This window comes from Capsicum annuum, chromosome 10 (assembly GCF_002878395.1).
Source record: "Capsicum annuum cultivar UCD-10X-F1 chromosome 10, UCD10Xv1.1, whole genome shotgun sequence".
Classification (NCBI taxonomy): Eukaryota; Viridiplantae; Streptophyta; class Magnoliopsida; order Solanales; family Solanaceae; genus Capsicum; species Capsicum annuum.
The window spans coordinates 201,156,333-201,179,594 of record NC_061120.1 but is presented as its reverse complement, the minus strand read 5'-3'; the positions used below and the strand labels follow the sequence as shown (position 1 = coordinate 201,179,594).

The window sequence follows — 23,262 nt, the reverse complement described above, 5'->3', positions numbered from 1 at the left end:
TGCTTCATTTACGACCAAACCTACAATAAAGTTTATATGAATATTAAGAACATTTTTAAACTGTTCAACAAAGGTATTTGTCAAAATCATACCTTCCGCAAGGAGATCGTGGATGATCACTTGCAGTTCCTGCACTTGGGATACAACAAACTTGTTGTCAATCATTTTATATTCCAGAAATCTTGCAACGAAGAACTTTTTGATTTTCGTATCCTCAGTCTTATACTTCTTTTCTTGCGCTCCGCACAACTCTTTTGCTGTCTTTGTTCCACTATAAACATTATACAGGTCATCTTAGAGACTACTCATAATGTAATTTCTGCAAAGTAAATTAGACTGTTTCCAAGCCTCCACAATGACAAATAACTCTTGGTTAGAGGTTCCCTCGGGCACCTCAGAAGCTTCTTCAAATGTGAACCTTTGAAGACAAAGAGTTGTAAGGTAAAAGAACATTTTCTGCTGCCACCTTTTGAAGTCAATACTCTTGACACCCAATTTTGACCTTCCGATATTACATGTAGGCTGCTATTTTAGCAAAATTATTAATTTTTAAATGTAGTAATTTTTTTACACATTTTCTTGCATCAAACAAATTTTTGACGATCACATTCATGATTTAAAATGTACAAATTATTTTATTCATTTTTGATATCATTTTTTACAATCTATTAATTCAAATACAATATTTTACATAATTTTATCGATTTTTATTAAATTATTCTTCATAAATATGCACTCACAATTTTCAAATACATTATCATTTTCATTATAAAATTTATTATTATTATTATTATAATTATTTATTATTATTATTATTATTATTATTATTATTATTATTATTATTACTACCCCTACTATTATTTAAATAACAGCCTAAATTGAAATCACTTTATCTAATTTATTTATCTTATGACCCAATTCTACCACAACATAACAATTTTAGCCTAGTTGTATTCAATTTATTAGGATTATAGCCAACTTGTGACTCAATTTAAATTTTTATTTAATTTGTGATCAAATTTTCAGGCTTTAGATCTCAACCGTCGATCAAAACTAATCTGACGACTGAGATCAAGCTACACTTTCTTTCTTTTAAACAAAAACAAGAAAACCCTACTCCTCATTCTCAAAAACAGCCGCCCCATCCCTTCCCTCTCTCTGCCTTCTCTCTTCTTCCTCTCTCTATCAACAGCAACCATGGCCGCCGCAGATCACCCCACCAGTGACACCATCGGCGAACCTCAATGAAGGCAACACCAATCGCGTCACCTCCCGTCCCCTCTTATCCTTCACCTCTCCCCACCGGCTACTACCACTCCGCCAACCACCGCCGCAACTGATGGACCAGCGACGCCGCCAATCGATGGACAGAAACAAGCCGTCGCTCTACCTCCCCCCGTTCTCCCTCTCCGGCGCTACCACCACAACAAAAATAATCCCAGCCGCTGCTCAACTGTCGCCAAGCCGGCAACCGGCGAGACAACCTTTGCCGCCACCAACCTCCTCCGCTGCCAGTAACCCCGGTGAAAACTCCACCACCTCCCGTCGCTGCTCCACGCTCCAACAGCACTGGCAGCCGCTCGAAATTAGCCAGAGACGATCAAATCATCCAAACCGCCAGACCATTCAACCCGTTTTATCGGAAAATGATGGATTCATTGGAATCCATCCCAGGTTTGCTTTCTTATTAATTTTATGTTGTCTTCTACGCCTTTGTTTTTTCTTCTTTTAATACGATTTTTTGTGATATGAAATTGACGAAAATTGACTGAAATTTCTATTTAATTTCTTCTTATTCGGACTTCTTGGCATCGTCAAATTATTAGTATAAATTTGTGACTTTGTGACATGAGGTTGACTTGATGCTCTTTAATTATATGTTTATCTATATTTTAGCACGGCTAAATTGTGAAAGTGCCAAACTTGTATGACTGTTTGCTTTAATTGATATGAATTTGGATTATGCCAACATTGAAATTGCGATTCTCTGTTCGTATTGTTGTTATGAAGTTAGCATTGAGAATGAGATTTTCAATGTCTGATTCATGTGCTCATAACCTGCGAGTTTGAAATGTCGACATCCTCATGTTAAGTCGTCTTGACAATTTTATGATATTTTATTTGTCTTAATATGCTTCACAATATATTTTGATAAATTTGAATGCATAATTATAATAATTTAATTAAGAAGTCTTTATTCTACATAATTAGTTGCTTTAATTGTTGAATTTATTTTGTTATATATGATAAATAGTAAAAGTTCATGCATTTCTTTATCTTTTTATTATTTTTCAGATATCTTTTTATTTTACTTATTTATGATAAATTGGCTTCTAATTAATTCCATCTATTTAATTAAGGAAAGTAAGGTTTCGATTGATTTTTCTAAATATTTATTTCTGTAACAACCCGCATTTCGGGTTAGAATGTAAACCGTCTTTCCAGCGCATAAGAGTCCCAAGATCCAATAAAATCATATACAAAATGATTGATAAATAACTCCCTTGCCCTTGGCCCTTGTCTAAAATGCCATCCACTTTGGTTTGATCTGTGTTGCATCTGCTCCAGCAGATTGGGAGCAGATTGGTCGTAGGTCAAGAGCAGACTACACTGGTTTGATTTGTGTTGCATCTGCTACTGTAGATTGGGAGCAGATTGGCCGTAGGTCAGGAGCAGATTACACTGGTTTGATCTGTGTTGCATCTGCTCCAGCAGATTGGGAGCAGATTGGCCACATATCAGGGTCAAATTCAATCAACCATAACTTTGTGTATATAACGAATTACGGGGTTTGCTATATATCAAATGAAAGGTCTTTGAGTCTTCTTTCTAACGCAACTGATTTTTTCCAAATCCGATTTTGGAGCCAAAAGTTATGCTAATTTTATTTCAGCATATCAGCTTATGCGCGACCCTTTTTGTTTCATTAGGGGTATTTTAGTCTTTTACCTCGTCTTACCTCAGCCATAACACGAATTTAAATTGTGATTTGAGCAAAATACATCCAAAACCACTCAAATCCTCTCAATTTCAAACCCTAAAACTTTCCCCAAAGATCATGAAATCAAGCCTTATGTCCAAGATTTTCAAGGAACAAATCAAGATCCGAGTTCTTCTCTTTAAACTAAGTAATCTAAGGTACGTGGGGTTTTCCTAAACTACATGGGCGTGGTGAAAACGTTTTAATGATATTTTGAATGTTGAGAAATCATGAATTTGCAATGAGTTTTGAATTAAATTTACAATTGTGCATTGTGAATCATTTTTGATCTATTGTTTTGGTCTTTAGGCCTTCCCCTAAATTGATTTAAAATCTTATATATATATATATATATATATATATATATCTGTGTGTGTATGTGGTTAAAATTGATAATTGAATTAAGAGCATGACTATTTACGCTCCCTCTCATGTTGTAATACCTCTTGATTTTGAATGTTTATTTAGAAGCATGGTATCAATGTTTTTAACCACTATTGAATGATTTATGATTTATCTTTAAATTGATGAGAGGGGTTTTACATGTTGATAAATGTCGAATACATATAATGAAAGAATTGCATAGTTTGCCAAGGATGCATGACCACCACATGTTTGTTGAAATGATTGAAAAGAATGATCTTTGCATAATTTGATAAATGTATTCAAGTATGAATCTTCTAGAATTGTTTGAAAGATGGTTGTCTAAACTTTATGCTTTGAAAAAGAAAACCGTGATATGATTTTTATGGCTCAGAAACATGACTTGCAAGTCTTGGTATGACGATACCAGATTCGGATAATGCCATAGCAAATTTAGAACAGATTAAAAAGACAGATTTCATCTCAGATTTTCAGATTTAGAACACAGACAGATGCATGTTTAGAACATACTAAAAATGGGCTTAAGAAATGTTAGGTGGTTACCCGAAGAAGGCATGAGCCCTAAAATTCATTGCCCAAAACCGTGTTTTGCTTATATGGGCCTATTATTATTGTACGCTGGCGACGGTCCTGTGGCGTAGCAGATTAAGATACTCCAACCCTTGCAGCACACTTGGGTTGGGGGCTTGGCCGCCGAGTTATGGGCGGATCCCATATAGCCCGTGGGGTAGCTGATATGTAGGGTACACCACCAAGCTCAAAAGTAATACAAAGTATAGAGTTGCATTAACAAGACTGTTTTAAGATTTTGAGATGACCCATGAGATTTTAAACTATGCATGCATAATATTCTTATGAGTTGCTCTCACCTATATTTTATATGTATAAAATTCATTATTTTGGATTTCTCTCCGTACCAATACAATTGTATTGACCCCCTATATTTCAGGGCTGAGGCTCAGTCTAGAGGTCTTGCTAAGCAATAGAGTTATCTGGACAAAAGTGAAGAGTGCAGTGGTGAGCCTTCTTTATTTCGGAAGGCATATTATCTTTTCATACATTAGTTATTTCTTTTGGTTTAGGTCCACTGGGGGCTTTGTCCCAGATTCAGACAGTCTTATTGATGTTGTATTTGGTAGAGATTTCACAGACGGATAGAGACGTCTAAATATTGATGAACTTATTTCTGTATTGTTACATCGATTTCAGATTTTGACGATGATTCTATTTATTATATTTCCGCATCTTTTCCTTGTTATTCGAGTATGGTGCATGATTATCAGATGTAGAAGAGCGTCTGAATCACTATGGTTCAGTATGCTTGTCATGGTTAGAGTCCTGGCTCGGGTTGTGACAGTTTCTCCTTTGTTCCTTGATTGATTTATATATGATTGATTCTGTTATTCATTTAAGGAAGGTTTTCTCTTATTTGATTGTCAAGAATATTGTTTTTTCTTATTTGATTGATAAGAATATTGTTTTGCTATTTTTATCTTGGTATGATTTTACTTTACTTGGCTGTATAAACTACTCCTCCTCATTCTTTGAGGAGAGGACTGACACTGTAATATATACACTCTCCCCACTCTACCTATTCTATGTGATAAATAAGAACTTACACACGATCACAAGAAAGCTTTAAGCGAACGAGAAACAATCTGACTTTATTACTTTCTGTACTTATTATTGGAGTATTGATTTCGACCTCTCTGTGATCCTGTGTTGCTTGGATTTTCTTATTGATATTACTTGTTATCATCAATCGGTAAGTCTCTACCAACGTAATTTTCTTTATTGTTGATGTTAGTAAACATGTTTGCAAGAATTATTCGGTGTTTGCTTGCTATGTCTGTGTTATATTATATTCTTGCTTGTATTGCTATTACATAGTCTCACAAGCATAAATAGACAGTTTTGGAAACTTGAAGAGTCATCGGAATATCGGGGAAGGGGTTGTTCATCCTTTTTTTCCTTAGTTATTTATTTTAATTCATTGTGTTGTAATAACTTTTGTAAATCTCGATATAATAAATTCAGGACTGCTTCAGGGGCGGGGATTTATGTTCTCTACGAATCGCGTAGGCAAAAGTAATTTAGGTCTACCTGCCTTACGCGCTATGTGATCATTTAGTCAAACCTTAACGAAGGTTCAACGAATTACTTATTTCAATCACCTAGAAATCCTGCTTTTAGGAGTTTAATCAACTTTCGCCTTTTTAAATTAAGTTTGAATATGTCAACTTAATTTATAACATATTTAATTATTTTTGACGGGTTTAACAAAGTTTTGGGCATATTATAAATGACATTTACATCAGTTTAAATAACATTCCCAACAACTAAATTTTAATTTTCGACATTCAAAATAACATTTTTAGCACTCTAAAAAATATTTATTTTTAACATATCAAATTTAATTTTAACACTTGTATTTATTTTCCTAATGTTTTATTGACTCCCAGCATGTTAAAATCCGTTTTTCCGCGTGTTGTTGTAACTTTTAGCTATACAAAATTGTTTCGCAATTTAAAATAAAGTTTCAGCATGTCTTAATAACTTTCAGCACAATAAAAATAAAATCTGTTTCAAGCAATTGAATGTCAATTTTCAGCATTTTTTCAGCAATATTTTGTATATTTTGGTAGTAATTTCTAGTGATGGAAATTATAATCTCAAATCTTTTTAACTATTTTTAGTATGTGAATCCATCAATTCTTAACACCTTATTTAAACTTGTAATTGGTTAATTGCCGTTTGTATAATAAATGGATATCACTCTTGATGTTTATAACTTTACAACATTATTTTATTTTACGATTTAGTATACTTTTCACTTAGACATCATGCTTAATTGTTTTTTACATAATAATTAACGTTCTTATTCTATCACGTTTGCTTTGACATGTCTTTTTATGAATTCTTACCACATTGTTATAAATGTTTTGACAGTTACTTTTCAATGAATAATTGTTTGATCCCATAGATATCATGCCTATTTGACTAAACAATAATTAATTATTTTCCTTTGCATGTAAATCATATTAATAAATTCTAATTAACCAAGAGGCTAACTTGGGACAATTATGTGCTACTTAACGGCCTACTTGTTACACATTTCGAGTCCTAGGTAGCATAGCTTTATTTTGTCTAGACCACAAAGCCAAAATAGTGAAGTCCAATGTCTCTTAGACGATAGGTGGGACGATACGTATTACTAAAGACGGTAGTTTTATCCTTGTCATAAAACTCCTTTAGACTTAACAGCCAGCCTAGATGGGGTGGGGCGGATAATCATTTAGAAGTGATGATCCCAACAGATATTGACGGTAAGACTAATGACATTGTCACATGTCTAAGAGTTCGGCCGGTGGGTCGGATGATGATTAAACAAATTGGGTTCTGATCCGAATAAGACCAAAAACGTTCTCTGTTTGATTTGACAAATTCTTTTTTATTCTTTTATTTACTTTACATGCTTATTTATTTGGGGTAGTTAGTTTATTATAGAAGCAGTCTCTTTGTTGTAAATTATGTCATTTCTTTCTCCTAGCTTATCTTATTATATGTTTTTATCACTTAGATAATTAACAATCAGATATAATAAAATAATATATTTTGTTCATTTATTGTTTTATCACTTAGTTAAACATTAAATCAATAATAAAACAAGAGACCTTATTTGATCACAGAGAATCCATTCATAAAATATGAATTCGGCCGAGAACCATCTTTGTGGCCTCGAAAGGTGCCTAACACCTTCCTTTCAAGGTAATTTGAACCCTTACCCGAACTCTAGTGAACTAAGACAAAACAACAAAAATAGGTTCGTAGTATCCTAGATCGGTGCGCTAACATACCTTAATTCGTTAGGTGGTGACTCTTCACAATCTACCTTCAAAACAATCCCAAAAAGAGTGGCCACGTCAGATCCTGCTTTCTTCAAGGAAAATAGGGCACGACAGAATGACGACTCTACTGATGATCCTAGTTTCTAACCATTACGAGTTTGTGTTTTATGTGGGATTCTATCACTTTGTCTGAACTTTATTTTGATTGTGATTTTTCATGATTATTGCTTGTTTTGATATCTTGATTTATTTTTTTCTCATTTTATGTGTTTTTCATATTTGTCCATGCCTATCCCTTCCCTTATTCTCCCTTTGTTGGCTATGTGTTTTAATGTCTACTTATTTTATTTCTAAGCATGCTATTGCATTTTGTTACGTATTATGTGTTACTGCTTTATATAACTGACATTCCGCTCATACTTTCCTCTACTTAGAGTCTCTTTTATTTTTTATAAGCGGTTGCGTGGTAGCACAAACGTTCTTTCCTAAAACACCCTTCGGGAAATGCCTTGTGGATCGGTCGATCAGTGGGGCGTTGATAGCCACAAGCTTTCCCACTCTTGAGTTGTCCACTCGAGGGAACCATGTCATAAACCCACTCTTGCCCTTTAGGTCTTGGCTACATATTTCTTTTATTAAGGAATATGCATCCCATTCAACGTAGGATTCCTTGGCATCCTTGAAGCATTGAAAGTTAGTCTCATTTCGAAGCCCAACGAGGTTCACGACCTCAAAGGGACTCACAATTACTTGCTATGTGCCTATCGTGTTGTTAGTCACTCCTTGCATTTAGTGTTCCTCATTATAGATCTTGTTACTTTTAAAATTCTTGTCATGTTAGGTCCCTACAATATACTCTTAGGGCCTATTCAAGTTTCTCCAATTCATCCTTACTTGCTATAACTCTCAAAATTTCGAACTACATATGACCTAATTCTTATTCTAAAAAGATACGTAGGCAATCCTTTATAATGATGCGGTCTTCCTCTTCCTTTCCCATTTGTTTTAAAAAACGTCCTAATATTTGAAAATGTGAAACAATCGTTATCATTCCAACAATTTTTCTATCAAATCATATTCTCCATATCTTTCACCTTTCCATAATGTCATAAGGGTGCAACTTAGAAGTTTTTTATTCAAATGACTTTTCACAATCTTTCAAACTCTCAAACAATTTTAAACAAAATACTTCAAAATGTTTAAAACTTTGTCAATCTTCAATTCTCCCATTTATTCAAAATAATTTCTTTACACATTATATGTACATCTTTGCAATATCTTATTATTATTCACTTATTCACTCAATCAGCTTCAAGTATGAATTCAGTATCTAAGTCTTTGTTAGAATCTATCTTCAATCTTGTGATATCAATCGATTTTCAAGCTTAAGTTCTAGCCCACCTATTCATCCTAAAGTCCTTCTTGACAAAATGACTCATATTTACATACTATCTCTTTTCGCATTGAGTACGCTGATACTTATTTTGTTTAGTTTACTATTTATTATTTAAAGATTATCTAGCATTTGAACAAACCTCAATTGAAAATCTGCAATATGACAAATATACTCAATATCTGAAAAGTTTTCAGTCCTTTATCCTCAATATCTGAAAAGTTCTCATCGCTCAAGCCAAAACACTGCACCTCTTTATCCTCGCTTTACCCTCATGAACTACGTTCAACCTGACTTTCATTTGGATACGTAGGCAGCCCACTTTGGGTCCGGTCATAATCTAACAAAACACTTCTTTCCCTCTCTCTTTCACATTCCTACACTTCCAAATCGTCAAGCTTATTAACCCAACTCTTGAGTATATAAAGGCAGATTACAATTGAGGCTACGATATTCAAATGTAGGACAACTGTTTCTCTGGCACTAACATTTTCTTTTAGTGGTATAGGAACATAAGGCTCCGTCCATTATGGAACGTTTTATTTGTTACAAATTAACATGTTTATTATTTCCCTATATGTCACCTATACCTTACTAACTTGACTCCTTTATTTTTTCATTATTTATTTTTCTCCCATACTCTAAGGATTGATTCGTGCATTCTCTTGCCCATCACATCAATTGAAAAAGGGCTCGATTTTCTTCTCTTGAGGATCAGTCATCAAGACAGAAATGGGTGATAACAATGAAACTTGAAATAAGCATAGTGAGATGATTTTACAAATGGAATAAAGAAACTTCAACTACAAGGGGAATTGTAACAAGCCCGTAACTTGTCTAATCTACCCCTTGCTTTGAATGCTCCTCTCGAACCACAAGTTGAGGGTAACACTGTTGTCAAATCGCATGCCACATTCACAAGTCATCCCTTACCATCACTTCCTATTTCACTACCTTCAAATAATCCAAGTCACATATATACGCTTCCTAAAAACAACCAATATCCACATTCTTGCCTACCATAATACAACACATGCCTGGTTCCACAAAATCCGCAAACAACATCATATGTCCACAATATACCACCAATTTTTACCTCAAATATGGCTCATTTTCATGACCCAAGTAGCCATGACAAAACGAATCCATTCACCCACCACCAATATAAATCCAAACCTCCAGCAAATGTCGCCCTTATGCAATCCGTGGTTGAAAGATTAGAACAACTTGAAGGTAATAAGGGGTTGAACGGTCTAAGTTATGAGGACTTGTGTATATACCCTGCAGTTGAACTGCCAGAGGGGTACAAACCTCCTAAATTTGAATTATACAATGGGGTTGGAGATCTGAAAGTCCATTTGAAACTATACTGCAACAAGCTAGTTGGAGTTGGAAAAAACGAGCAGATTCTTAGGAAATTATTCAGGAGGAGTCTAACTAGAGATGCTTTGTCATGGTATGTCACACAAGATGCAACAAAATGGTCGAAATGAATCGACATGGCCTTTGCTTTTATAGAAAGATTTGGGTTTAATGTTGAGAATGCACCTGATTGGTTCTACATTCAGAAGCTAAAGAATAATCCTACAGAATTGTTTCAAGAATATGGAATGAGAAGGATACGTGAAGATTTCAAGGCGCGTCCTCCTTTGGAGAAAGGTCAAATGAAAGAATTTTTCATACGTACCCAAGAGCCACAATATTATGAAAGAATGATTCTTATTGAGGATCGAAAGCTTGTTGACATCATCAAATTGGGTGAGAGAATTGAAGAAGGCCTTAAAAACAGTATGATAAAAAATTTGGAGGCACTGCAAGCGATTAAGACTTCATAGACTGATGGGAACAACAACATAAAAGAAGTAAATGCTGTCTTGACTACGCAAATCCCAAAAACCAAACACCACTTCCTTAGTTTCAATACCAAAACCTATATATCAAGAACCTTCATTCCCCACAACGACATACAATTACCCCATACTATCTTATAATCCTACCAACTATCCTGCACAACCTGCATAATCACAAATTTTTCCAACTATTTTCCAACAACCATTAGCTTATCAAAATCAACCAACAAATCTATGACCCAATCAATTCATCAGACCTCAAGCCAAGCTTCAGATTAATTCGTCAAGATAGTACACTCCTTTGGCTGAGCCTATAGACCAACTTTATGAGCGATTGAGGGACGATGGCTACATTACTCCAATTCTCACAATTGTAACGAATACATGTGCTAAATGGATTGATCATTTCAAAGTTTACGCCTATCATTCGGGGATAACAGGACACACCACAGAAGAATGTCGTGCTCTGAAAGACAAAATTTAAGCACTGATTGATATCAAGGTGATAAATGTGACAGGGCCATATGTTGATATTGATTAAGCATTGGCAACTATGTGACATTAAAGAAGAGATATCACAACGTTTCCTCATTTCTATCTCTCAAGCACTTGAGTTACTATATGCTTGGAACAATATAAATTTCTTTTATGTAATTTTAACTAGTTCGACTTGATTCCCATTGAAGAGGGATACGTAGGCGCTTTTGTGGAGTTCTGTAATACTCCATACCTTTTCCTAGCTTGATATCATCTCAAGAATGTTAAAATATTTATTTAAAAGATTAATTCACTTTTTTACATGTGGTATTTTTAAGATTTTCACTTTTTGTCACGTGGAAAATTGAATTAGCTTTCCAGTGATATCAATTTCGTCAAAATACGACATCGAACGAGGAAGTTATGACCATTTTTCAGAGAGCAGTCCGAATCGCCCAGTGCGACGGTCAGTCCGACAGACCGTCGACCCAGCGATGGACCATCGCACCCCATCATCACATCAAGGCAGTGAGTCCACTCTCTGGCTGAGTGCGACGTAGAGGTCTGACGGACCGTCGAGCTAGCGATAGACCGTCGCACCCCACCATCAAACCAAGGCAGTAAGCTCCAGTTTTGGTCCCAGTGCGACGATCAGTCTGACGGACCATCGACCCAGTGATGGACCATCGCACCCTACCGTCGCATGTTCTGTTCATTTATTGTAAGTCATTTTTAACAGAGGCTTTTTGATCTTTTACCACCCATTTATATACCTAGTAATAGCCTACCAAAGCTCAGAAATTCATTATCCTACTACAACATTAAAAATTAGGGTTTTCTCTCTAAGATTAATCCCAAGAACAAAATCCAAATCTTCTTTAAGAACTAAGAGATTCAAAATTTTCAAGCTCAAGAATTTTAAGAAAACTCATTACCAGGTATGCATAGTGTTCATTCATGGACTCCTTTCATCCATGAAGCCCAAAAATCTCTTTTCTAAGTTCAAGTTTATGGATTTTCTTTATGAATTTTATGTTGGATTGCTGTTGTTCATGTTGGTAATGACTAATTGAATTCTAATCCATGTTTGGTGATAAATTTCATGTGGAATTGATTAGTATAGGTGTAGGATTATGTAAACCTATGATTAAAATCCTTGGATGATGAAATTAAAGATGAATCATGATGTTTGTTTATTGTATAATGTTATCTACATATACTATGCCTACTATGTTTTTGATTAAATTCCTATGTAAAAGAAAAGTGTCTAACTAGTATGATATTGTGAAATCCCCATTTATGTACAAGTTTATGCATATCACATGTTTGATGGAATGCCTCAATAAATGAATTATGGATTGTGATGTTGGTCATGTATTCAAGAAAGCCATACTTTGTCAGTTTCTTTCCAACGAGTCCTGGGGGTACTTGTACCTAAAACATTAGCTGTGTGCCTAAAGCCATAATATGTTTTCACGATACTCTCAGTAAAGCCATGATCCTTAGACTTCAGACAGTCTTATGATTAAGAAAATCTTAATAATCTCATGAACTCAGTCAGTTGTCAGGTATCGGTAGTATTCCATCATTCCACGGGATTCAATGACTCAGTCCATGTTCAGATCAGTTAATCATGTTCAGTGTCCATTCAGATGGGAGTAGGACTTAGCATCGAGTGAACCCAAGGATGAGAATTCACCTGCTAGTTGAGGGTGTGATTCCTAGGAGTAGTCCTTGCATTCCAAAACTACGTAGCCAACATAGGTTGATACATCGTACCTACTAGTTGAGGGTAGATGAGGTGGCTTAAACTACTAGTTGAGGGTTCCCACCGTTCTCATTAGAGTAACCTGCTAGTTGAAGGTCATTCACATGTTGGCCTTACTAGTGGCGCGGTATTGACACCCTTCCAATCAAGGCATATATTGGACCCCAGTTTAGCTATAATACATTATTTAGGGCATGTCGATTAGATAACTACTTCCCACAGTTTTAGTATTAGTATCAGTAAAAGAACTCAGATAGTTCATCAAATTTCAGAAATGTTAGATACAGTCAACTCAGCTTAGTACGGAACTCAGATAGTTCCATAAGAATCAAGACTATCAGATACAGTTACTCATGTTATTAGTATTCAAATTCAGTAATCATGTTATCATGGTATCAGTGTCAGTTATTATGTCTCATGCATGTATTCTCATGCTCATGATAGTTAGTCTGTTATTATTATTGTTCATGCATATGAACCCCATGCATTTAGCCTACCTCACATGCATACCAGTACATTCAATCGTATTGACACATTTGCGCTATGGTGTTCAGTCTCATTAGTCAGAGTTAGAAGTGAGTCCTCATCCTTCGAGGACATGATCATTACTTTATTATTTCATTAATTAATTTATTAGTTGGAGTTATTTGGGGACATATTCCATCAACTTCTTATTCAGACAGTTCAGTCAGTTAGAGGCTTTTCAGACTATCATGTTTAGTTAGTTTATTTCAGTTGTTTTAGGTATTTTATACCCCATCCAGATGTTATATTTTACCAGATAATATGTCTCAGTTTTGAACCTTATGTCCTTTCAGTTTATGTTTCTATATTTTACAGTATATTATGCAGTATACAGGTACAGATATCAGTCATGGGTTAGCTTGTGGTCCTTTGGGGTCATGAGCACCGTGTAGCATTTTAGGTACCAAATTCGGGGCGTTACAAACTTGGTATCAGTTCCTAAGGTTCAATAAAGTCCTTGGAAGTCTGAAAGCCGCATCTGGTAGAGTCTTGTGCATGGGTGTGTTGCGCGCCACATTTACAAGTAGGAGGCTATAAAATATTTTAGGAAAAGTTCCCATCTTTTAATATTCATGTCGTGTCAGTAAGCATAACCTCAAGTCAATCTCTCAGTTTGATCCGTTTCTTCCTTTTTTCTGCAGAACATGTCTCCTAAAAGAAAAAAAGTGAATCAGTTACCCCTCAGCCCGAAGAACCTTTGGGAGAATATGTTTCTCATGCAAAATAAATGACCAGCTTTCGTTCCAGCCAACCTAGTGGCCAATTCAGCTGCAGCTAGGATTCAGTACTTCACCCGAATGAATTCTCTATTCTTTCTCGGGTCTAAGGAAGAAGAGGACCCTCAGAAATTCTTAGATTAGGTGCAGAAGGTTACAAACATAGTGGGGATTACTTCTAGTGAGAGTGCTGAGCTAGATGCATATCAGTTGTAGGATATTGCTCACACTTGGTTCAAGCAGTGGAAGTCAGAAAGGGAAGATGATACAGGGTCAGTTAAGTAGGAGGAGTTTGCTTCTACTTTCCTTGATAAATTCTTTCTCCTAGAGCTTAGAGAAGCTAAGGTGTTAGAATTCATCAACCTCAGGCAGGGAAACATGACGGTGAAAGCGTATTCTCTTAAGTTTACTTAATTAGCCAGATATGCCCTTCATGTGGTTGCTGATAGTAGGGCTAAGATGAGTAAGTTCATTTCAGAGGTGAATGATAGTGTGGTTAATAAGTGCAGATCCACCATGCTGAATAGTGACATGACTTTAGCCAGGCTTATGACTTATGCTCAATAGATAAAAGATCAAAAGATTAAGATGAAGAAGAATCAGAATAAGAGAGCAAGGACAGGTAGTTTCAACTTTGCTCAGCCTAAATCAGAAGGAGGAAATCGTTCTCAATTTCGATCTAAGTCATCACTTCCAGCTCCTTCTTCATCTAGTGTTTTTGTGCCTAAGTTTAGAGATAGAGCGCCAGGCTCTAAGTCTCAGGGCAATGTTAGCAGTGCTTGCACCTATCCTCTTTTCCAGATTTGTAGCAAGAACCACCAGGGTACTTGTAGAGCTGACAGTGATACCTATTTTGATTATGGCAAGCCAGGCCACAGAGTTAGAGATTGTCTACAGTCAGGTCTGTAGTGTCAACAGAATTGTTCCTCAGCTCAGTCTGGTCACCCGAATCAGCAGGTTGTCATCTCCAGTGCTACTAGTGGGCAACGCCCAAATCGACTCTATGCTCTCCAGTCCTGGCAAGATCAGAAAAATTCTCTTAATGTAGTTACTGGTACATTACATATCTTTTATGTACATGTTTACGCTTTGCTAGATCCAGGTGCTTTCTTGTCTTTTATTACTCCTAATATAGTAGGCAATTTTGGAACCAGTCTCAAAGTTCTATCAGAGCCCTTTTCAGTCTCTACCCCAGTGGGTAAAACCATCATAGCCCAGCAGGTATACAGGAACTGCCCGTTTATGATATTTTAGAAAGTCACTTCAGCATACATGGTCGAATTAGAGATGACTGATTTTGATGTCATTCTTGGCATGGATTAGCTTTATTCCTGCTATACCACAATCGACTGCAGAAATAGAATAGTCCAGTTTCAGTTTTCAAATAAACCCATTCTTGAGTAGAAGGGTAGTGTATCCGCTTTCAGAGGTTAGCTTGTTTCCTACCTCTGGGCAAGGCTAACGTTGTAGCCGATGCTCTTAGTAGACTGTCTATGGGTAGTGTTGCTCATGTGGAGGACAGTAATAAGAAGTTAGCTCAGAAAGTCCATCAACTTGCCAGACTAGGCATTCACTTAGTCGATACCCAGGAGGGTGATATATGGGTTCAGAGTAGTTCAGAATCATCTCTAGTTTCCTAGGTAAAAGAAAAGCACGATAGAGATCCCAACCTTGTCAAGTTGAAAGAGTCAGTCTAGAATAAAAAAATAGAGGTTTTCTGTCTAGAGGAAGATGGTGATTGTATTGTCATGGTCTTCTCTGTGTTCCAGGTGTAGATGACTTAAGGCAGCAAATTCTTGCAGAAGCGCATGGTGCACGCTGATTCATTCATCCAGGGACCACTAAGATGTACCGCGACTTGAGGGAGATATATTGGTAGAGTGAGATGAATAGAGATATTGCAGAGTTTGTGGCTAAGTGCTCTACATGTCAGCAGGTTAAGATAAAGCATCAGAAGCCTAGTGGTCCTATGCAAGAGTTCATTATTCCTACTTGGAAGTGAGAAGAAGTGAACATGGACTTCGTGACGGGTTTGCCTCAAACTCGTCATCAACATGATTCAGTCTGGGTCATTATAGACAGAATGACCAAATTAGCTTACTTCCTTCCCTTTCATACCTCTTATTCAGCCGAGTATTACGCCAAACTCTACATCAAAGAGTTGATCAAATTGCACGGTGTTCCGCTATCTATTATCTTAGACAAAGGTACCCAGTTCACGTCTCATTTTTGGAAAGTATTCCAAAAGGGTCTTGGTACCCAAGCCTATCTCAGTATAGCCTTTCATCGTCAGATAGATGGTCAAGAAGAACGGACCATTCAGACTTTAGAAGATATGCTAAGGGCGTTTGCAATTGATTTCAAGGGTAGTTGGGATGACCACTTACCTTTGATTGAGTTTGCATACAACAACAACTATCATTCCAGTATTCGGATGGCTCCATTCAAAAATCTTAATGGTAGGAGATGTAGGTCTCCAATTGTTTTTTTTTGAAGTTGGTGAGGCCTCAGTCATAGGGCCTGATTTGGTATTCGACGCCTTAGAGAAAGTCCAATTGATCAGAGAAAGACTCTGGGCTGCTCAGAGCCGACAAAAGTCTTATGCAGATATGTACAAAAAGGATCTCAAGTTCGATATTGGCGACAATGTCTATCTAAATATCTCTTCCATGAAGGGAGTGAAGTGATTCAACAAGAATGGAAAACTCATTCCCCGATATGTCGGTCCCTTCCAAATTCTTAGTCGATTCGGTAAGGTAGCTTATGAGCTCGAATTGCCTTCAGATCTAGCCTCAGTTCATCCAGTCTTCCATGTCTCTTTGATCAAGAAGTGCATTGGTGACCCAACAGTTGTAGTCCCTATTTAGAGCATAGATGTTCAGAATAACCTCTCTTATGATGAGATTCCAGTCGAAATCCTAGACTATTAGACTCGTAGACTGAGGAATAAAGAAGTCCCTCTAGTCAAATTTCTTTGGCAAAATCAGTCCATTGAGGGAGCTACTTGGGAAGCAGAAGTAGACATGTGTGCCAAGTATCCTCACCTCTTCTCTGCCAACTCAGATCAAGTTCAAGGTAACAGTTCTCCTTAAGCTTTTCAGTTTCATGTTCAAACTTCAGTTACAAGCTTAGTATTCAGTTTATGTTCAGAATCCCATTATAAACTTGGTATTTAATATCGTTGCATAGTTCAGTCATACATTCATGTATCAGCTCAGTTATATAATTGTGCATCAGACATGCATTCTCATTGAGAGAAACTTAGTTCCTCAGAACACTCAATCATGCATTCATGAATCAGTCACACACGCATCAGATATGTATGTTCAATATGATGTGTTCAACTTATCAGTCATATCAGTTATAAGATCATGTTCCAGCTATTCATGTTCAGTATGTACATTAGTTTATATTCTTCCCCTCACTCTTAGCCTCATTCGAGGATGAATGTTCTCAAGGGGGAGATATTGTAATACCCCATACCTTTTCCTAGCTTGAAATCATCTCAAGAATGTTAGAAGTTTTCTTTGAAAGATGAATACACTTTTGTACACGTGGTATTTTTAATATTTTCACTTTTTTTCATGTGAGAAATTGAATTAGCTTTCCAACGATACCAATTTCATCAAAATCTGACATCGGACGAGGAAGTTATGGCCATTTTTCAGAAAGTAGTCTGAATCGCCCAATGCAACGGTCAGTCCGACGGACCGTCAACCCAGCAACGGACCATCGACCCAGCAACGGACCGTCTCACCCCACCATCACATCAAGGCAGTGAGTCCAATCTCTGGATGAGTGCGATGTAGAGGTCCGACGGACCATCGAGCTAGTGATGGACCATCGCACCCCACCATCAAACCAAGGCAGTAAGCTCCAGTTCTGCTCCCACTTTGACAGTCAGTCCGACAGATCGTCGACCCAGCGACGGACCATTGTACTCTACCATCGCATGTCCCGTTCAGTTATTTTAAGTCATTTTTAACATGGGATTTTTAGTCTTTTAACACCCATTTATATACCTAGTAATAGCCGACCAAAGCTTAGAAATTCATTATCCAACTACAACATTAAAAATTAGGGTTTTCTCTCTAAGATTAATTCCAAGAACAAAATCCAAATCTTCTTCAAGAACTAAGAGATTCAAATTCTTCAAGCTCAAGAACTTCAATAAAAATCATTACCAGGTATGCATAGCGTTCATTCATGGACTCCTTTCGTCCATGAAGCCCAAGAATCTTTTTTCTAAGTTCAAGTTTATGAATTTTCTTTATGAATTTCATGTTGGGTTGCTGTTGTTTATGTTGGTAATAATTGAATTCTAATCCATGTTTGGTGATAAATTTCATGTAGAATTGATTAGTATAGGTGTAGGATTATGTAACCTATGATTAAAACCCTTGGATAATGAAATTAGAGATGAATCATGATGTTTGTTTGTTATATAATGTTATCTACTGTACTATTCCTATTATGTGTTTGATTAAATTCCTATGTAAAATAAAAGTGCCCAACTAGTATGGTATTATGAAATCCCCATTTAGGTACAAGTTTATGCATATCACATGTTTGATGGAATGCCTCAATAAATGAATTATGGATTATGATATTGGTCATGTATTCAAGAAAGCCATGCTTTGTCAGTTTCTTTCCATCGAGTCCTGGGGGTACTTATACCTGAAACATTAGCTATGTACCTAGAGCCATGTCATGTTTTCACGATATGCTCAGTCAAGCCATGATTCTTAGACTTCAGACAGTCTTATGACTTTGGAAATCTCAATAATATCATGAACTCAGTTAGTTGTCAGGTATAGTAGTATTCCGTCATTCCACAGGATTCAGTAACTCATTCCATGTTCAGATTAGTTAATCATGTTCAGTGTCCATTTAGATGGGAGTAGGAATTAGCACCGAGTGAACCCAAGGATGGGAACTCACTTGCTAGTTGAGGGTGTGATTCGTAGGAGCAGTCCTTGCATTCCATAACTACATAGCCAGTGTAGGTTGCGACATTATACCTGCTAGTTGAGGGTAGATGAGGTGGCTTAAGCTGCTAGTTGAGGTTCCCACCGTTCTCATTAGAGTAACCTGCTAGTTGAGGGTCTCTCACATGTTGTCCTTACCAGTGGCGTGGTATTGATACCCTTTCAATCAGGGCACAGATTGGATCCCAATTTATCTATAATGCATCATTTGGGGCATGTTGGTTAGATAACTACTTCCCAAAGTTTTAGTATCAGTATCCGTAAAAGGACTAAGATAGTTCTTCAGATTTCAGGACTGTCAGATACAATCAACTCAGCTTAGTAAGGAACTCAGATAGTTCCATTAGAATTAGGACTGTGAGATACCATCACTCATGTTATCAGAATTCAGATTTAGTAATCATGTAATCACGATATCAGTGTCAGTTATTATGTCTCATGCATATATTCTCACACTCATGATAGTCAGTCTGTTATTATTATTTTTTATGCATATGAACCCCATGCTTTAGCCTACCTTACATGCATACTAGTACATTCAATCGTACTAACGCATTCGCGCTATGGTGTTTTATACCATAGGTTCAGAGACACGAGCTACAAAGCATCATTAGCATTCCAGTCTCAGCAGTCAGAGTTAGAAGTGAGTCCTCATCCTTCGAGGACATGATCATTACTTTATTATTTCATTAATTAATTATTTAGTTAGAGTTAGTTGGGGACATGTCCCATCAACTCCTTATTCAGACAGTTTAGTCAATTAGAGGCTTTTCAAACTATTATGTTTAGTTAGTTTATTTCAGTTGTTTTGGATATTTCATACCCTATCTAGATGTTATATTTTACCAGATAATATGTCTCAGTTTTAAACCTTATGGCCTTTCAGTTCATGTTTCTGCATTTTACAGTATATTATGCAGTATGCAAGTACAGATATTAGTCATGAGTTAGCTTGTGGTCCTTCGGGGTCATGAGCACCGTGTAGCATTCCGGGTACCAGATTCAGGGCGTTACAAGTTCGGTCTTATCATAATGAAATTTTCATATTTTCTTGAAGCATGTAACTGGGGCAGAATTTTTGAAAGAATTTCAAAAATTCTATGATTCTGCAAGTTTAAGACGGACGAGGCCTGTAACTGGGGCAGAATTTTTAAGGGTCTCAAAAATTCTATCAAGAAGCATTTCAACAAATTCAAGGCTAGCAAGATTGAGGCCATGAAACTGGGGAAGAGATTTTTGAGGAATCCTAAAAAATTTCATCAAGGATTGCATCTCAAGAAAGCGATATAAAGACAATGGACTCAGAACTTGAATAAACGAGCTGGCGGAGACACGAATCAATCCTTTGCTTTTTAAAAAACGAACGATCTTTCTTTGAGTGAAGGAATAGAGTGATGAGTACAAATCTTGAGTATGCTATACACCGACATAAGATATAAGGTTAAGTATTGTCGTTCTGTATTCTGAGCGGGTTAGGCACTACCCTCTCGAGAGAAATTGACAAAGGCTAAGCATTGTCCTTGAAAGTTTGTTGGGTTAAGCACTACACTCTCTCGAGAAATCATCCGAACTAAGCATTGTGGATTTAAGCACGACTCTATTAAAAACTCTCTAAGGATAAGCATTATTCTTGAAAGGTTAAGTTGGTTAAGCACTACCCTCTTTCGAGAAACTGACTGAGGCTAAGCATTGTCCTTGAAAGTTAGTTAGGTTAAGCACTACTCTTTCTCGAGAAATTTTCCAATGCTAAGTATTGTTTTGAAAATTTGATGGATTTAAGCACGACTCTATCATTAACTCTCTAAGGCTAAGCATTATCCTTGGAAAGTTAAGTGGGTTAAGCAGTATCCTCTTCTGAGAAACTGACTGAGGTTAATCATTGTCTTTAAAAGTTAGTTGTATTAAGAACTAACCTCTCTCGAGAAATCGTCTGAGGCAAAGAATTGTTTCAAAAATTCAATGGAGTTAAGCACGAATCTATCAGAAACTCTCTAAGGCTAAGCATTGTCCTTGGAAAGTTAAGTGGGTTAAGCACTACCCTCTTTTGAGAAACTGACTGAGGCTAAGCATTGTCCTTGAAAGTTAGTTGGGTTAATCACTACCATCTCTTGAGAAATCGTCCAAAGCTAAGCATTGTTTCAAAAATTTGATGAAGTTAAGCACGACTCTATCAAAAAATCTCTAAGGCTAAGCATTGTCCTTGGAAAGTTAAGTGGGTTAAGCATTATCTTTTTTTGATAAACTGACTAAGGCTAAGCATTTTATTTGAAAGTTAGTTGGGTTAAGCACTACCCTCTCTCGAGAAATTGTCTGAGGCTAAGCATTGTCCTCTTGAAGTCAATCGATTTACTCAAAGACGAATACTGTTTTCTCAACATGCTAAGCACAATTACTTCAGTGTTATTAAATTTTACTGCTTTACTGGACATGGTATGGACAACCTATGCAAATCTATATGATCAAAGCATTGCTTTCTCAATGAAAGATACACTTTCTTATCTTTTTTTTTTAATCATTATTGTTATAGTTGTTTTCATCACCTTGTTCAATCTTCTACACATGCATGTATATTCGTGCTAACTCTTTTATCTAGTTGAGCTAAAAATGGCAGGACTAATAGTTATAAATTACGATTCCACGATGAGAAGCCAAACAGCTGATCACACGATCCCACAATGCATCGAGAAGCCTAAAAGCTGATCCAACGATACATCGAGAGGTCCAACAGCTAATCCAACGTCATATCGAGAAGCCAAACAACTGATCTAACGATACATTGAGAGGTATAATAGCCGATCCAATGTCATATCGAGAAGTCAAATAGCGGATCCAACGATACATCCAAAGGTCCAACAACCGATCTAACATCATATCGAGAAGCCAAACAGCTGATCTACATCACATCAAGAAGTCAAACAACTGATTCAACAGTACAATAGATATGCTTCCTTTATTTCTTACTTGTCTAACCTTTGTCATTTAGTACGATGTAAAGACACAGGTAACAAAGAAGGAATAACAAACAGAGACAATTTTTGTTTCTGTTTCTGAAATACTATCCCCCATTTACTCATGCATCACCTCGCCTACCTCGACATTTTCAAACTTCTCCATACGTCACTATTCCAAATCCTTCAATCTATCAACCCACGATATCAATGATAATGCCTCTACCTTTATTATTAACATTCTTTAGGAATATTATTCATTCCTAAATCTAGAACTACAAACAACCTGATTCTTGTAAGACCAAAGATATGTAGGCGACTTAAAATCGAAGTCTCGGCCACACTATTTTTTAAACCACCTCCTGTCTCTTTAACTCCAATGGATTTTCCTCGGTCGGACAAAATTGGCTACTACGTCAACTTTCATTGCTTGACAATTCTTTTATCATTCCTAAGAAACGAAAGGGTAGCTATTGACACCCAATTTTGACCTCCTGATATTACATTTAGGCTGCTATTTTAGCAAAATTATTAATTTTTAAATGTAGTATTTGTTTTTACACATTTTTTTTGCATCAAACAGATTTTGACGTGTCACATTCATGATTTAAAATGTACAAATTATTTTATTCATTTTCGATATCATTTTTACAATCTATTAATTAAAATACAATATTTTATATAGTTTTATTAAATTATTCTTCATAAATATTCACTCACAATTTTCAAATACATTGTCATTTTCATTATAAAATTTATTATTATTATTTTTATTTATTATTATTACCCCTACTATTATTTAAATAACAACCTAATTGAAATTACTTTATCTAATTTATTTATCTTATGACCCAATTATATCACAGCATAACAATTTTAGCCTAGTTGTATTCAATTTATCATGATCATAGCCAATTTGTGACTCAATTTAAAATTTTATTTAATTTGTGATCAAATTCTCAAGCCTTAGATCTCAACTGTCGATCAAAACTAATCCGACATCTGAGATTAAGCTACACTTTGTTTTAAACAAAAACAAGAAAACCCTGCTCCTCCCCACCCCCTCTCCTCTATCTCTACCTTCTCTCTTCTTCCACTCTCTATCAACAATAGCCATGGCCGCCGCAGCTCACCCCACTGGCGACACCATCGATGAACCTCAACGACGGCAACACCAACCGCGTAATCTCTCCTCCCTTCTTCTCTTTTCTCCTCTCCCCGCCGGCGACCATCACTCCGCCAACCACTACCGCGACTGACGAACCAGCGATACCGCCAGCCGCTGGACAGCAACAAGAAGCCACTATGCCTCCCCCCGTTCTCCCTCTCCGGCGCCACCACTACAACAGCAATAATCCCAGCCGCTGCTCAACTACCGCCAAACC

The 23,262-nt window shown here is 36.5% G+C and overlaps 1 protein-coding gene across 1 annotated transcript; it reads left to right on the top strand.

The window, feature by feature from the left end:
* The first annotated feature begins 1,103 nt into the window (after positions 1-1,103).
* LOC107855234 lies at positions 1,104-4,608 on the top strand. The gene is made up of 2 exons (XM_047398288.1): positions 1,104-1,674; positions 2,572-4,608. Exons 1-2 carry the CDS (start codon positions 1,340-1,342, stop codon positions 2,591-2,593), a joined length of 357 nt encoding a protein of 118 aa, XP_047254244.1. The 5' UTR covers positions 1,104-1,339; the 3' UTR covers positions 2,594-4,608.
* The last annotated feature ends 18,654 nt before the right edge of the window (positions 4,609-23,262 follow it).